This window comes from Hypanus sabinus, chromosome 3, assembly GCF_030144855.1.
Source record: "Hypanus sabinus isolate sHypSab1 chromosome 3, sHypSab1.hap1, whole genome shotgun sequence".
In the NCBI taxonomy this organism is placed as follows: domain Eukaryota; kingdom Metazoa; phylum Chordata; class Chondrichthyes; order Myliobatiformes; family Dasyatidae; genus Hypanus; species Hypanus sabinus.
In genome coordinates this window covers 125,310,864-125,327,444 of record NC_082708.1, presented here as the reverse complement: position 1 = coordinate 125,327,444, position 16,581 = coordinate 125,310,864, and the positions used below count along the sequence as shown (strand labels likewise).

General features: G+C 39.2%; 1 protein-coding gene across 3 annotated transcripts in view; it reads right to left on the bottom strand.

The window, feature by feature from the left end:
• afg2a (AFG2 AAA ATPase homolog A) overlaps positions 1-16,581 on the bottom strand; it is a 377,888-nt gene that overhangs the window by 337,170 nt on the left and 24,137 nt on the right. For all 3 annotated transcript variants that reach the window (XM_059965085.1, XM_059965086.1, XM_059965084.1), the window contains exons 8-9: positions 12,435-12,558; positions 7,094-7,349 (exon numbers count right to left, since the gene is read on the bottom strand). In XM_059965085.1, the coding sequence (XP_059821068.1) occupies positions 7,094-7,349; positions 12,435-12,558 (380 nt within the window). The remainder of the gene's footprint in view (positions 1-7,093; positions 7,350-12,434; positions 12,559-16,581) is intronic.

Sequence of the window (16,581 nt, the reverse complement as noted above, 5' to 3'; positions counted from 1 at the left end):
TCTAAGCAACATTCAAAACAGCGGAGGAACTCAGCAGGCCAGGCAGCGTCTATCAAAAGGAGTAAACAGTCGACGTTTCAAGACGAGGCCCTTCATCTGGACTGGAAAAAAAGATGAGAAGTTAGAGCAAGAAGGTTGGGAGAAGGGAGGAAGAAGTACAAGGTGGTAGGTGAGGAGGCCATGGACTGACATGTCGGACTTCAATTCTACTTCCCATTCCCATTCCAACATGCCAGTCCATGGCCTCCCCTACTGTAATGATGAGGCCACACTCGGGCTGGAGGAGCAACACCTTATATTGTATCTGGGCAGCCTCTAACCTAATGGCATGAACATCAATTTCTCAAATCCCCAGTGATTGCTGCCCCCCACCACCATTCCCATTTCCCTCTCTCACCTTATCTCCTTACCTGCCCATCACCTCCCTCTCTGCTCCTCCTCTTACCCTTTCTTCCATGGTCTTCTACCCTTCCCTATCAGATTCCCCTTTCTCCAACCCTTTATCTCTTTCACCAATCAAATTCCCAGCTCTTTACTTCACCCTTCCCACCCTCCCAGTTTCACCTATCCCCTACCACCTTGAATTTCTTCCTCCCCCCCCCCCCCAACTTCTCACTCTAACTTCTTTTTTTTTCCAGTCCCTATGATGTCAACTGTTACCCTTTTCCATAGATGCTGCCTGGCTTGCTGAGTTCCTCCAGCATTTTGTGTGTTGTTTGGATTTCCAGCACCTGCAGATTTTCTTGACATTTTATCTAAGTTGGAAGAGTTAAAAAAAACAAATTTCAGAAGGGGACAGAGATGAAATAGGGTTAAGACCAAGGGTGTCTAGGTAACCGTTATATTCGATGCTGACCAGTTAATAGCAGAATATAGACAGAGGGGGAAGGAACAGCAAAATAAAATATAAATAAAATATTGGAGCCATAGGATGCAGGACACAACAGATGCTGGAAATCCACACCAAAAGAAAAGGCTGAAAGTACCCAGATCAGGCGCGAAAAGAAAAAGCTAAATCAATGTCAGATGTGGATGAGCATACATCAGTACTGGTCAATTCAACACAAACTAGAAATGTTTAGTTTTATTTAGAGACACAGCGAGGAACAGACCCTTCCAGCCCAACAAACCGCACCATACAGCAATCCACCTATTAACCCTAGCTTAATCACAGGACAATTTACAATGACCAACTAACCTACCAATTAGTACGTCTTTGGAGAAACCACACCCAGAGGAAACCCACGTGTTCATGGGGAGGGAATACAAGCTCCTTACAGAAGGTGGTAGAATTGAGCTCCAAACTCCGACACCCCAAGTTATAATAGTCACGCTAAGCACTGCTTTACAGTGGTGACAGCATTCAGCCAGGGGGCAGTAATCTGCCAAGAGAAAGGAGTGCCATTGTTCTCTGCGCTCTTTACTACAACTGACCATTTCTGCCTGCCATGCTCTTTCATTATCTAATAGTGGTTATTAGTATGGTCCAGCCTACAGGGCATGTCCAAAAACCTAAATATGAATTTCCAGTTTTATAGATGCACCACAGAGAGTATACTATACAGATGCATTACAGCTTGTTATGGCAACTACTCAACCCAAGACTGCAACAAATTTCATACAGTTAGTCCATTACAATAGCCTCTCCCACTTCACGTCTACACTTCTCACTGACTTGATCATGTCTATATAAATAAAAATGCCTGTCACCCCAGACATTCCCTCTTTACCCCATTGTAATCGAGCAGAAATATAAAACTTGAAAAGATGTACCAACAAGCTCAAGGACAGCTTCTATCCCGCTGCTATAAGACCCTATCCATCATCAGGAACCCCCATCATCCAAGCCATGCTCTCTTCTCACTTCTGCCATCAGGAAGAAGGTAGCAGAGCCTCAGGACCCACAACATCAGGTTCAGGACCAGTCATTACACCTTAACAATCAGGCTCTTGAAGCAGAGTGGAATGTCTCACTCAATTTCACTCGCCACATCAATGAAACATAGAAACACAGAAAATAAGTGCAGGAGTAGGCCATTCGGCCCTTCGGGCCTGTACCGCCATTCAGTATGATCATGGCTGATCATCCACCTCAGAACCCTGTACCTGCTTTCTCTCCATACCCCCGATCCCTTTAGCCACAAGGGCCATATCTAACTTCTTCTTAAATACAGCCAATGAACTGGCCTCAACTGTTTCCTGTGGCAGAGAATTCCACAGACTCACCACTCTCTGTGTGAAGAAGTTTTTCCTCATCTCGGTCCTAAAAGGCTTCCCCTTTATCCTTAAACTGTGACCCCTCGTTCTGGACTTCCCCAACATCGGAAACAATCTTCCTGCATCTAGCCTGTCCAATCCCTTTAGAATTTTATACGTTTCAATAAGATCCCCCCTCAATCTTCTAAATTCCAGCGAGTATAAGCCTAGTCGATCCAGTCCTTCTTCATATGAAAGTCCTGCCATCCCAGGAATCAATCTGGTGAATCTTCTCTGTACTCCCTCTATGGCAAGAATGTCTTTCCTCAGATTAGGGGACCAAAACTGCACACAATATTCTCGGTGCATTCTCAACAAGGCCTTGTACAACTGCAGTAGAACCTCCCTGCTCCTGTACTCAAATCCTTTTGCTATGAATGCCAACATACCATTTGCCTTTTTCACCGCCTGCTGTACCTGCATGCCCACCTTCAATGACTGGTGTACAATGAACAATTCATTTACAAGGACTCTTCATCTTACGTTTTTGATATTTATTGCTTATGCATTTATTATTATTTTCTTTTTTTCTTTTTGTATTTGCACGGTTTGTTCTCCTTTGCACATTAGTTGTTTGTCCAGACTCTGCAGTCTTTCATTGATTCTATTATGATTCTTGTATCTACTGGGCAGGTCTGCAAGAAAATGAATCTCAGGCTTGTATATGGTGACATAGATGCACTTTAATAATAAATGTACTTTGTACAATTACTATTAAATGGAACTTCTCTACATTAAAGATGAACTCTTGACCACACATTCTACCGTGTCATGCCTCTTGCATCTTATTGTCCACCTGCACTGCAATTCTCTGTGACTGTCCTGGTATATTCTGCTGCTTTGTTGTTTCTTTTCCCTTTTAGTATCTTAATACACGAATGTCTGAAACCATCCATATGGATTACATGCAAAACTAAGATTTTCACTCTATCTTGGTACATGTAATATAATTCCAATTCCTTCTACACTACAGAAAAATAATTTGTTTTCTTTCTTCCCAATTTAGAGATGAACCATTAATTCTGATACACTTTACACAAATACTTTCTACTGTCATCGGCATGAACTGGACCCTGACAACTTGCAGTCGTTCTTCAGTTACACTTTAATTTACTTGTGCAGAAGGAGAACAGCATGGCCCTGTCATCACTGCTCAAGGTTTGAACAAGAAATGGCAGTTTTATACAGAAATTGACTAGTTGAATACAAACATTGATCCAATAGAAACTTTGCACACGTCTGAATCCCATCATTTGCATATTTACCAATCATATGCACATTTCACATGTTAATGATCAATTAAATCTATGTTAAAGACAAATAATACTTGAGAATTAGTAAAATAAGTATCCAATGGTAAGTGTTGCCCTAAAAATCTTCATCTGCAGCACACCCCTGGATAGGAAAAAAAGTATTCCAGTCACTGAAAAATTTCTGTCTGCTGTTGTAATCCTGTCCAGAATGTAACATACACCACAAAACCATCAACTCTACTTTCCATCCCAGTGGCATATGAGAAAACTGAACTTCAAAGTTTCAAATGAAAATTCCTTTGTTCTTTAATGCAAATACTTGAAGAATTGCTCCTTTCATTGGAAACTGCATGAAACGAAATTCTCTCATTTGATCTGGAAATAACCAAGGACAAAGTACAGAATATTTAACTGCAGTCAGATGGCCTGAACAAATTGCAAAGAATGCTGAAATGGTCAAGTCAAGCAGTGAAACAGAAATTTAAAGGTAAACTTACTTACAACTACATGAAGCAGCTCATCAAACAAATCCATTTCAACAGAAGCAAAGATTCACCTTTAGTTACATCCTCTGTATAATGCTGCACAACTCCTGCATATGGTTAATGACAACATGTCTAAGCTGGAAACAGAGTGCATTCACTCAAAGTTGGCAATTGTTATGCTACATCCACTCCAGGAAAAGATACTACTGCTGAGGTCAATCATTGAACAGCACTCCCAATGATGCCTGAAAGGCATGCTCAGATCATGAAACATAACTGATTTGAACACATTGTACTGGCAGATGCTTGGTTAATGACACCAGATCTCTGCCTATCATGAATATCTCACAGTGAGATTAATTCCAATTTGGGGTAGAGTATGCTTGACTTTGATGCCCATGGTAGAAGCAGACATCGAATATATCAGTACTACCTAGGACTAGGCCCAGCAAGAGGCCTGCTCAAGTAAGGTCAAAGGTGGCACCTCATTTGAAATCCTGCATTGCTGTTAGGGGCAAGTGACATAAAGAATTCACAGTCCATCAAATTTAATAGTCCTCCTTCAGTCTACAGCAGGGAAATGCCTTTCAGATTAACTGTTTTTAAAAAGGTACTTGTTATTAAATTCATAGCTTAACATAAAAAATCATTACTTCATCTTAAGTCACATTTTCTTTGGACTCTAATAACTGCAATACTAACGTTGCTTACTGACAGAACCATTCTTTGACAGATGTCATAGGATGTCCTGTACCTGGCCCTGACACACCTAGAAAACAAGAAAGAATACTTCTGTATGTCAGAATGCTAAGTCTGGATTGTCCCACAGACCTTGGTGAATAAACTTGTACTCCTCAGGCTAAATGCACCACAGTCAAGATGCACAACCGCTCCTCCATCCCCATTCTCCTCAATAGAGGAGTGCCCCAGGGCTATGGGCTAAGTCCACATATGATTGCATGGCCACACTCAAGTAATTACATTGCCAATGACACAACAGCTGCGGTGCTCATCACCAGTGAGGAGGTAGAAGAGCTTGAGGCCTGATGTCAGGAAAGTAACCTCGTCCTCAATGTCAACAAAACGAAGGAGATGATTACAAACACAAGAAGATCTGAAAATGCTAGATGCTGGATGTTGGAGATGACTATTGACTTCAGGAGAACTCTTTACATCAATGGAACAGCAGCGGAAACTGCAAACAGTTTCAAACTCCTGGAAGTGCACATCTTGCAGAACCTCTCATGGTCTCAAAAAACATTCTACACAATCAGGAAAGCTCACCAAAGCCTCTTTTTTCCGAGGAGGCTAAAGACAGCTAGACTATGCAAATCTATACTCATGTCATTTTACAGATAGAGAGATAGAGATAGAGATAGAGATAGAGATAGAGATAGAGATAGAGATAGAGATAGAGATAGAGATAGAGAGATAGAGATAGAGATAGAGATAGAGATAGAGATAGAGATAGAGATAGAGATAGAGATAGAGATAGAGATAGAGAGATAGAGAGATAGAGAGATAGAGAGATAGAGAGATAGAGATAGAGAGATAGAGAGATAGAGAGATAGAGAGATAGAGAGATAGAGAGATAGAGAGATAGAGAGATAGAGAGATAGAGAGATAGAGAGAAGATAGAGATAGAGATAGAGATAGAGATAGAGATAGAGATAGAGATAGAGATAGAGATAGAGATAGAGATAGAGATAGAGATAGAGATAGAGATAGAGATAGAGATATAGAGAGAGAGAGAGAGATAGAGATAGAGATAGAGATAGAGATAGAGATAGAGATAGAGATAGAGATAGAGATAGAGATAGAGATAGAGATAGAGATAGAGATAGAGATAGAGAGATAGAGATAGAGATAGAGATAGAGATAGAGATAGAGATAGAGAGAGAGAGAGATAGAGATAGAGATAGAGATAGAGATAGAGATAGAGATAGAGATAGAGAGAGAGAGAGAGAGAGAGAGAGAGAGAGAGAGAGAGAGATAGAGATAGAGATAGAGATAGAGATAGAGATAGAGATAGAGAGAGAGAGAGAGAGAGAGAGAGAGAGAATCCTAGAAAGCAGTATCACTGCATAGAACAAAAACTACACTATAGGAAAGCTCTACAACGGGTAGTCAAAACTGCCCAGCACATTACTGGCACCGGTCTACCTGTCATCGAAGATATATATACAGAAAGGTGCCGGAAAAGGGCCAATAACGTCATCAAGGATCCCACCAACCCTGCTTTTGGATAATGTATTCCATTCCCATCAGGGATGAGGCTATGTAGCATCTGTGGCAGGTCCACCAGACTCAAAAGTAGTTACCTTCCCTAAGCAGTAAGGCTGATCAACACTTCCACCCACTCACTCACCTCTCCAACAAGCAATATTTATCATTCTCTGTCAGTCATCGTATCTACAGAAACTCCTGTGCCCTGCATCACTTTATCGACACACAATAAATCTATGTATATAAGCTTCCTTACATGCTTATATTTATGTAATATTTATGTAATTAATTATTATTGTGTTCTTAATCTTAATGTTTTTTTGTGCTCCATCAGATCAGGAGTAACAATTATTTCATTCTCCTTTATACTTGTCTACTGGAAACTACATTGAAGAATCTTGAATCTTGAATGTTGAATCTCTCATAAATAACATCCAAGAACAATTAATATCTGTTAAGAATAACCTGGAAGTTTTTTGATTACTAATTAAACAGAGAACATAGTTTCTTCAAGCAAAGTAGGATCTCCTTGCAGTAATATCCACAATGCTTATAGCCAGACATAAAAAAGTAATACCAAAGCTAACAGTACAACTCCATTGCTTTCCCAGTAGCGAAATAAGTGATTTACATGTATCAGGAACTCAGTTTGCAGAAACCACTTTTCTACCGCCTGTTTCCAACAATTACAGCATTACACAAGAGCTGATAATACATTCTGAGACAACCCATCACATCAATATTTTATGCATTTGCAAAAATCCGTGTATCTTGTTCTATTGTATTTATGAGCTTAAATCCTGGTAACATTACCTCATTTTTACAAGGTGGTACAACAGCAAAACTTACATCTGCATTTTGCAGCACCATTACCTGCTTCCTTACAGACTGCAACCAGATCTGCACCAACATATCCATGAGCTCCATCTGCAATATGTACCAGCTCCTTCTCAGTCAATGAGACTGGAACATTCTTCAGAGATTTTTTCAAGATATCGAGGCGATCCGCAGCATTTGGAATTCCAATCTCTATTTCTTTGTCAAACCGTCCTGGTCGCCGAAGAGCTGGATCCAAGGCATGAGGTCGATTCGTGGCACCAAGGACCAGTACCTGTCCTTGACTCCCCTCCTAATACAAACAGATAAAATACATTCCATAAATACAACATTCAGATAGACACAAAATAAACCTTGACATTTATGAAGCAGCTGTAAAGAAGACAAAACAGTAGCCATATTGCATTAGAGATTTGGTGCGTCACCTAAAGCACTCAAAAACTTCTACAGATATACAGTGGAGAGCATTCTGACAGGCTGCATCGCTGTCTGGTATGGGAGGGGTGCACTACTGCACAAGATTGAAAGAAGCTACAGAAAGTTGTAAAATTTGTCAGCTCCATGATAGATACTAGCCTCTGTAGTAACTTAGACATCTTCAAGGAAAGGTGGTGTCTATTATTTCATTTTTCAGTCTTTTTTATTGATGTTCAAATAAAGTATATACAAATACAAATCAAAAGAGGAGTTTAACAAGTAGATAATATAAGACATATAAACAGCAATATTAAAGACAAAAAGCATATAATATCAAACTCAAATAGGTAATATATTATGCTGTTATATATACAATGGTCAGAGAGAAATTAAACTCATAGCAATCGTAAAAAAAATTTGGAAATTTTATTGATAGAGAAAGAAAAACCCCACTAACTAAACTAAAACAAAAAAGAGAGAAAGAAGAAAAAGAAAGATTGGGCAGTCCAAATGAGAATAAACTTAAAAAAGAGAGAAAAAAAAACAGATCCTTCCAGTCATCTCCGAACCTTCATGGACAAGGATATTCTCCAAAGAGAATAAAGATAAATAAATAAATAAAGATAAATTAAATCATGTGAAAATATTGAATAAAGGGTCGCCAGACTTGTTCAAAATCAAAAGATGTATCAAATGTCTGGCTTCCAATTTTCTCCAAGCTTAAACATGACATAATGAAGGAGAGCCAATAGAAAACAGTGGGCGAATTAGATTCTTTCCAGTGGAGCAAAACAGCTCTCCTAGCCAGTAAAGTTGAAAAAGCTATCACATGTTGGGCGGAGGCAGACACTTTGCTTGCTTCCTCTGGGAAAATCCCAAAAATTGCTGTAAGTGGATTAGGTTGAACATCCATATCTATAACTTTAGATAATATTCCAAACACATCTCTCCAAAAATTATTTAAACTTATGACCAAACATGACCAAAACATATGGGTTAGAGTAGCCACTTCTGCATTACATCTATCACAAATAGGGCATATATTAGGAAAAATGTGCATCAATTTATCTTTGGACATATGGGCCCTATGTACTATCTTAAACTGAATTAAAATATGGCGTGCGCAGATAGATTTATTATTAATTAAATAATAAATTTTACTCCATTGGTTATCTGAGAGCAAATGTTGAAGTTCTACTTCCTATCATTAGGCGATGTGCGACCATTCATTAACAGTGTCCATTATTAAGGACCCCATCACCCAGAACATGCCCTCTGCTTATTATTACCTTCAGGAAGAAGGTACAGAAGCCTAAAGGCACAGACTCAGCAATTCAGGAACAGCTTCTTCCCTTCTCCTATCGATTTCTCAATGGATATTGAACCCATGAACACTACCTCACTTTTTTTAATTGTTTCTGGTTTTGCACTATTTTAAATTTAACTATTTAATGTACATATATAGGCTTACTGTAATTGATTTATTTTTTCTATATATGTCATGCATTGTATTGTACTGCTGACATATGCCAGTGGTATTAAACCTGATTCTGATTCTGATGCTGGTTTAAGTTGTTGGGTGTCAATATTTCAAAGGATATACCTTGATCGGAGATTTAGCATGTCACTAAGGTTTCTCATAAGTTTCTAGAAATGTACAGTGGAGAGCATTCTGACTGGTGACATCACAACCTGGTATGAAGCCTCCAATGCACACCAGCCTTCTGCTGCAGAACGATGTAGATTCAGCCAGTTCCAATCGGTAGGCTCCCCACCATCAAGGACAAATTCAAAAGGACTTGCCTCAAGAAGATGGCATCTATCATTAAAGTTCAAAGTAAATTTATTATCAAAATACACAGTTGCTACCATATATAAACCTAAGATTCATTTTCTTGGGGGCTTACTCAATAACTCCATAGAATAACAACCATAGTAGAATGAAAGGCCACAACAACTTGGGCATTCGAGCTATGTGCAAAAGACAACAAACTGTGCAAATATGAAAAGAAAGGTATCGTAATTATTAAGAACATGAGATGAAAAGTCTTTGAAAGTGACTCCATAGGTTGTAGGAACATTTCCAAGATGGGGCAAGTGAAGCTCAGTGAAGTTATCCCTTTTAGTTCAAGAATCTGATGGTTGAGGGGTAATATCTGTTCTTGCACCTAGTGGTGTGATTACTAAGGCTCCTGTACCCTCTTGACAACAGCATCAATAAGAGAGCATGTCCTGGGTGGTGGGGTCCCTGATGATTGGTGTTGCTTTCCTGCGACATCGCTTCATGCAAATATGCTCAGTTATAGGAAAATTGCAACATTTGGTTTGGTTGGGTATTTCTGGTAATTTCACAGTGTCATTCATTATAATGTTTAACTCATGGTCAATGCAATCTAGTACAAAGCCAATAGAGGTATGGAAATACCACCTCTGCAAGATCCCTTCCCAATTGTTTCTAACTTGGAATGACTCACCATTTCTTCTGTGCTAGAATTACTGTGTTAAAAACCACAGAAATTCATACCCAGTGGAACAGAGGGATGATCTTGTCACAGTTTATGAAGTTCCTCTACTCATGAGCAATTGAAGTTTGACTTAAAATGTTTGCCTAATCACATTGGGTTATATCATACTATTGCAACTGCATAGAACTGTTAGGAATGCTACATTTCAATTACTTAGAAATATTTTCTGTAAATTATTCCAAAACTATAATTTTATTCCCAAGGAAGGAAATTAAAATAGCACTTTCCTATTAACAAGGAAAGGTTTTATTTCATCATAAACTAAACACTAATGTTTCTAAACGGAATCCTCTGCAGGGAAAGAAATTATACTGGATCAAATATATTGTAATAGGATTTGACTCATATGTACACGGAAGGGATGTCTCCTGGCATACATATTTGCATATACAAACATACATACATAACTCTCCTGATCTCAACCCACCCTCCAATATGTTTATCATTCTCACCCCAACTTGGCAGATAAATATATATTCCTCCAATATATTCCAACCACTCTCACTTGGCAAGCTACATTACAATCCCCCTGTTCAATAATTTCTTTTGAATGATCTTAAACTGAATTATGAAGAATGCAATGAAAGAACAGCAGTCACTGGTCATTTTGCCCACAAAGACTTGATAGGCATCACACAGAGACTGTACGTGCCACCTGTGAACAAGATTCTCAACCATTAAGATAAAAGAATCCTCAATCAAATAAGCACAGTTCAAACCATGAAGAGGATTTGGATAAAAAGAAATAAAAGATTGGGAAATAGATCCGGGACTAATAAGAGAGAAAACCATCTCAAAATAAATATCTCCAATTAATATTCCTCTGGAGGAAAGAGACTGAGGTCATAATATTGTTCTTCACTTACACTAAACTGAAAAAATTCACGTACTCTGGGATTTACCTGCCTTGCTTCTTTCAACTAACTTGGGTAGAGCTAGGAGGCAAGTACAGCAAGTTCATTGCAGGTGAATGAAATGTCAAATCCATTGATAAGGACAGTGACAGAATCTTCCACACAGGACTGGGGTCTTTCTGACAGCAACTTCTGAATTCCTACACTTGGCTACTCATCCCCATGCTCTGCACCAAATACACCTAAACAAACTTCGATTACCTACTGTTACCATCACATGAGATTCTAAGTCTTCATTTCCAAGATAATCAGCCAAATTACTTTTGTTAAGGACTTTTCCTTCCATGTGCCTTTGCATTACTCACATGACCACAGCTGCCCTATAAACCATAAATGACATCCTCAGCATATCTCACCATTGGTTGCATCCCCCCATACTTTCCCACGGGCAACCATCAACAGAGTTGCCCTAAAATGAGGTTCACTAAGGTCCCCTTTATTCACAACTTCATGTTTCTGAAGTGCAGTATTCAACTACCTTGTGAGCAACGGTGTGCACTGCTCCTTATCAAACAGCTAAAATAGGCCTTACGGCATTCCAATGTGGCATCATTGAAACAAAAAAGAAGCAAGAATGGTTTTAAGAGAGTCATTGGGCATGTGTCTTGCAGTGATCACCTATCAGGATTCAATTCCCACCGCTGTCTGTACGTCCTCCCTGTGACAGCGTAGGTTTCCTCCGAAAACTTCGAGTTCCTTCCACACTCCAAGACACACAGCAAGGGTTAGGGTTAATGAGTTGTGAGCATGGTATGCTGGTGTTGAAAGTGTGGGGGCACACACAGGCTGGCCCTGTACAATTCTCGGACTGTGTTGGTCACTGATGCAAAACAATGCATTTCACTGCATATTTTGATATACATGACAAATTAAGTAAATATTTTTATCTTTAAAAGCACAGATTCAAAGAATGCATCCAAATACTGTAGAATATATCACATTGCTTCAGAGCAGGATTATAATATTTGAAACAGCAAATCAAGTGCTAGATGATTATGATAGAGAATGCCCAGATGATTATAATCTCTTGCATTATTAAGTCATTGTTGCCATGCAAATCCAATGATATGTAATCATGGATCATTTGGGAGAGAGGACATAAGCAAGAGAAAAGAGAATTAACTACTATCAAAACAGACATACTTTATTGATCCCGAGGGAAATTCGGTTTCGTTACAGCCGCACCAACCAAGAATAGTGTAGAAATATAGCAATATAAAACTATAAATAATTAAATAATAATAATAAGTAAATTATGCCAAGTGGAAATAAGTCCAGGACCAGCCTATTGGCTCAGGGTGTCTGATACTCCGAGGAAGGAGTTGTAAAGTTTGATGGCCACAGGCAGGAATGACTTCCTATGACGCTCAGTATTACATCTCGGTGGAATGAGCCTCTGGCTGAATGTACTCCTGTACCTAACCAGTACATTATGGAGTTGCAATACAATCTCTTCCTTTTCCATGTGATCACAACTCACCTTGCTGAATAATTGTTTAACTAGTACCACTTTTTACTCACCGAACCAATACCGTCCATGAGAGTGAGTAGCGATGCTACAACTCGCTTCTCAACTTCATGCTGAGCTCCCTCCCGCTTCGGGCATATGGCATCAAGTTCATCTATAAATATCAGTGATGGTTGACTGGAAAAGAGACATAAGCTATTAAATGCAATCTTTCCAAGACATTATAGCATACTCAATCCAAAGAAATGAATATTTTTTTTCACTAACGTTAATTTGGAAATACAGGGGTTGTTTTTTTCAAGAAGAAGTCTGCAAGAATGAAGCAGCAAATTTTTCATTTCATTTGGTTCACTTGATAGCAAACACATCTCTGATGAGAAAATTTGTCAATTCACGGCCAAGATTTAAATGTGATCTTGGCTATGGTAATAAAATACTTTCAAATAAAAACTGCTTATTAATTATTAAAACCTCTAACTTGAGAAATGAAAAAATATTCTCTTCTACACTTGTCACCAAACAACACAGTCCACCAGTCCAGCCCCAGAAATTACATGGTAAAAGGTAGGGTAGGCTACTGGTAATGTTCCAACCTGGTAACCGGAGGTTTAGACTAAATAATTCAAAGATAGTCATAAAGCCCACCTCTCTAGCTGGCCCAGCCAGAAATACTTGTATAAAACAGCAAATAAAAGTGTAGTGGCTACCTGAAAACAAACCAAAACTACTGAGAGACTGAGTGAAGTAATAAACACTGGATGATGTGCTTCCAAATAATTGAGTTCCAAGTCAACAAAGCATGTTTGACCCTTTATTACAAAACCAGCAAAAAATGAAGTGTCTTATATAGCGATAAAAACTAATGAACTAATGTAATTAGAGCAGTAGAATTAGTAATCTTAGCAAAGCAAGCGAAATAATGAAATAAGCAGACAACAAAAAATATTTAACCATATCTTTCTCTAAACCTAAACAAATAGCACAGAGGGTGAATATGTGACTATACTCATTTGCTTCTACCACACTCCAATCCACGTGACAAGTTACAGGTAACCCATAATAAAAACACACAACACAAAATACAATACAGACAGAAAATAGATACATGGCTCTTACATCCCACTCCCTAATTATTACAACTACATACTATAAAAATAAGAGACATGAAATTTTCAAGGATAAGCATCTTAACATTTATGCAAATGTCCTCTTTCTTCTTTCTTCTCAAGGTCATGTAACAGTCATCTAGGCCAGAGGTTACCAGCAATTAGCCCAGTTCAGAGTGATCTTTACCGCCACTCTCTGTCAAGTCAGTAAGTCAAGTCAAAGTAAGTGAAGCTTCTAGAGCTGTAACTCCTCAAACCTCCGCCCGTGTAAGACAGATTCTGGTTATGAGTCTGTCCAATCAGCTGACCTTGGTCTTGATGCACACCTGCTGCACAAATCCTCTTCCATCTGGAAAGACGTGAATGACTCCTCCCATGATCCAAGCGTTACAAGGGGCTGCGTTGTCAACTATGAGCACCATGTGTCCTGGGAGGAAATTGTGCTTTAAACCTGACTATTTCTGATGTTCCTGTAACTGTGGTAAGTATTCCTTTCCAAAACAAGTTGGATATGTATTGTATCTGCTTCCACCTATGACAACCATAAATGTCTTCCTTTTGGGACTCTCTTGGTGGTAAGGATGGTGAGGTCTTCAGAAGCAACAGATGGTTGGGTATTAGTTCTTCCAAATAACTGGGATCAGAGGATGCCTTAGTAATTGGATGAACATTGATAACAGCCTCTACTTCAAAAAGAACTGTGTGGAAATCCTTTTGTCAAGATTCTGTATGTTCATAGTGGACCTTCAAAAGACCCGATCAATCTCTCCAATGTTCCTCCATGATACGAAACAGCCAAGGGGTTAGAAATCTACTTAATTCCTTTCCGAAGAAGGACATCACTGATCTGTGAATAGTCCTATTTCTCAATGGCTTCTTTTAATTCACATTCAGCTCCAACAACTTTGTTGCAATATCAGAGCAAAGTTCACGAACCTGTCCTCGTCTTGCTATAAAGCATCAAAGTCTATTAACAAAGGATTATGTGTCCAAAGCAGATGTGAATAGCTCATACATCTAGTCTGGTAAATATCACCCCATACCCCTTCATTGTACTCCTTCTGCTCTTCACCTCAACAGGTACATGTGTAAACAGAGGTTCACCTGAAGAGACCTTGTCCAAATCCAAATCTTTTACGCCTTTTGGTCTTTGCTCCTCTGGTATCATACTATGCAAACTATGTCTGTCGCTTATCCACCTTGTGAGTCGAAAGCCAAATTTATCACAAATGGATACAAGACTGTGATAGAGAGACACCATTTCTTCCTCAGAGGACACTGACACAAAGCAGTCATCAACGTAGAAGCAATGCAAAACCTTATCCATTGTCTTGCAGCCTAACTGGTCTTCATTTGTCTTCTGGGCCTTTCCTAAGGGCAAAGGCGGCACAGTTCAGTGACAAAGTTGCTCCAAAGACATGTACCACCATTTTAAAGTCAAACCTTGGCTGAGGAAACCATCAGGCCACCAGAGAAACCTCAGCAGATCTGATATTCCGCTGCTACTCCGACCTGATGAAATATTGATCAATATTTGCCATGATCACCACTGGTTCCTTTCTGAGTCTGGTTATGACTCCAATTGGTGAGCTAGTAAGATCTGGTCCCTGTAAGAGCTGAGCATTGAGTGATGTTCCCTGAAAAGTCATTACACAGTCAAACACAACATTAGGATTCTCTTTCCTGTGGTGGTAAAGACCACGATGTAGAATATACCAGGCTTTCCCATCACTGCATTCCACTCTTTTGGCATAACCTTTGGAGATGACATCCTTCGTGAAAGTTGTGTAGTCAGTGTGAAATGACAAATCTCTTAAACCTCCACCATAGATTTAGAGCACACTGTTCTGCAACCTTCCTGTAATTTGGCATGTTAACTTCCTTCTTTCTCAAAAGTAAACCAATCCGGTAGTGGCTATCCAGCGGTTTTGCAGAATTTGCAACCAGCTCGATGAACTTATGGTCTTCTCTTGACATACCAGTTTGTTCACCCCGACTCCATTCAAGGAATGCTGCTGCTGGCAAAGATCATCCAAGATCAAAACTGAGATCCCATTAATCTCACCCATCGTCATCGTCTCCTTTCAGTGATCCATTCATAGTCCAACCCGGCATTGCTCTGAGTCCATCATTAACACTGCATATCATTTGGAAAAGCTCTGATGCTTAAGACACATTTGTCCCATTCAGCAACACAATTTCAGTCTCTGTAAAATGGAGATATTCCAGGCAAGGCCATCCATGGAGATCGCTTTGTCATGGAATGTTCCCTCTGTGGATAGGCATACTTTCTTGTGTTAGGTAGTTCATAATAATTTTAACTATCTAAGCCAGCCACTTCTAATATTGTAGCTACTCACAACTTTCTCTTGATCCATGACACAGAACACTGCTGTACTCCCTTGATCTAGGAAAGCACAAGTAACCACTGTCTTGTTACATTTCTTAGTCTTCACGTACTAGAGTTAAGAAATCGCCAGGCATTCAATACCAGGGAACTACTCACTGCTGTGTCTGATTCTTTCATGGCTTGTTTTGATACAGCACCCTTTTCATTAGAATGAATACAAAGTATGCTGGGATGCTTAAAACCACATACCTTGCATGAAAGATGTTTCTTGCAATCTTTGCTGATATGTCCTGTACACAAACAGGCAAAGCAGACACCATTTTCCTTTAGAAAGGTAACCTTCTTAATACAAGCCCTTTCTTCAGCTGAGGACACAAATCTAATATGTGTTCTTCACAGAACAGAAAAAAAAAACTTTTGGTTGACAAAACCATTTCTCTTCCATTGGTTCCAGTTTTAATTTTAGCTTTACTTCTCACAGTAGTCATAATAGTGGGAAAGCCGCTTCTTATAACCTTAAAATGAAGTTGTGACTTAGCTTTAGTCACACCTTTGCAAATTGCCAGTGATGGGAGTATCCTGTATACTTCCAAACACCAGGTCTGTAGCAATCTTTAATTGTCTTTCAACAAAATCAGCAATGCCAGTGAAACTAGTCTCACAGTTCTGCCTTTCTAATACAGGTCCACAATCCCTTATCCGAAATTCAGAAATCCAAAACGTTCCGAAAACCAAAGTTTTTCT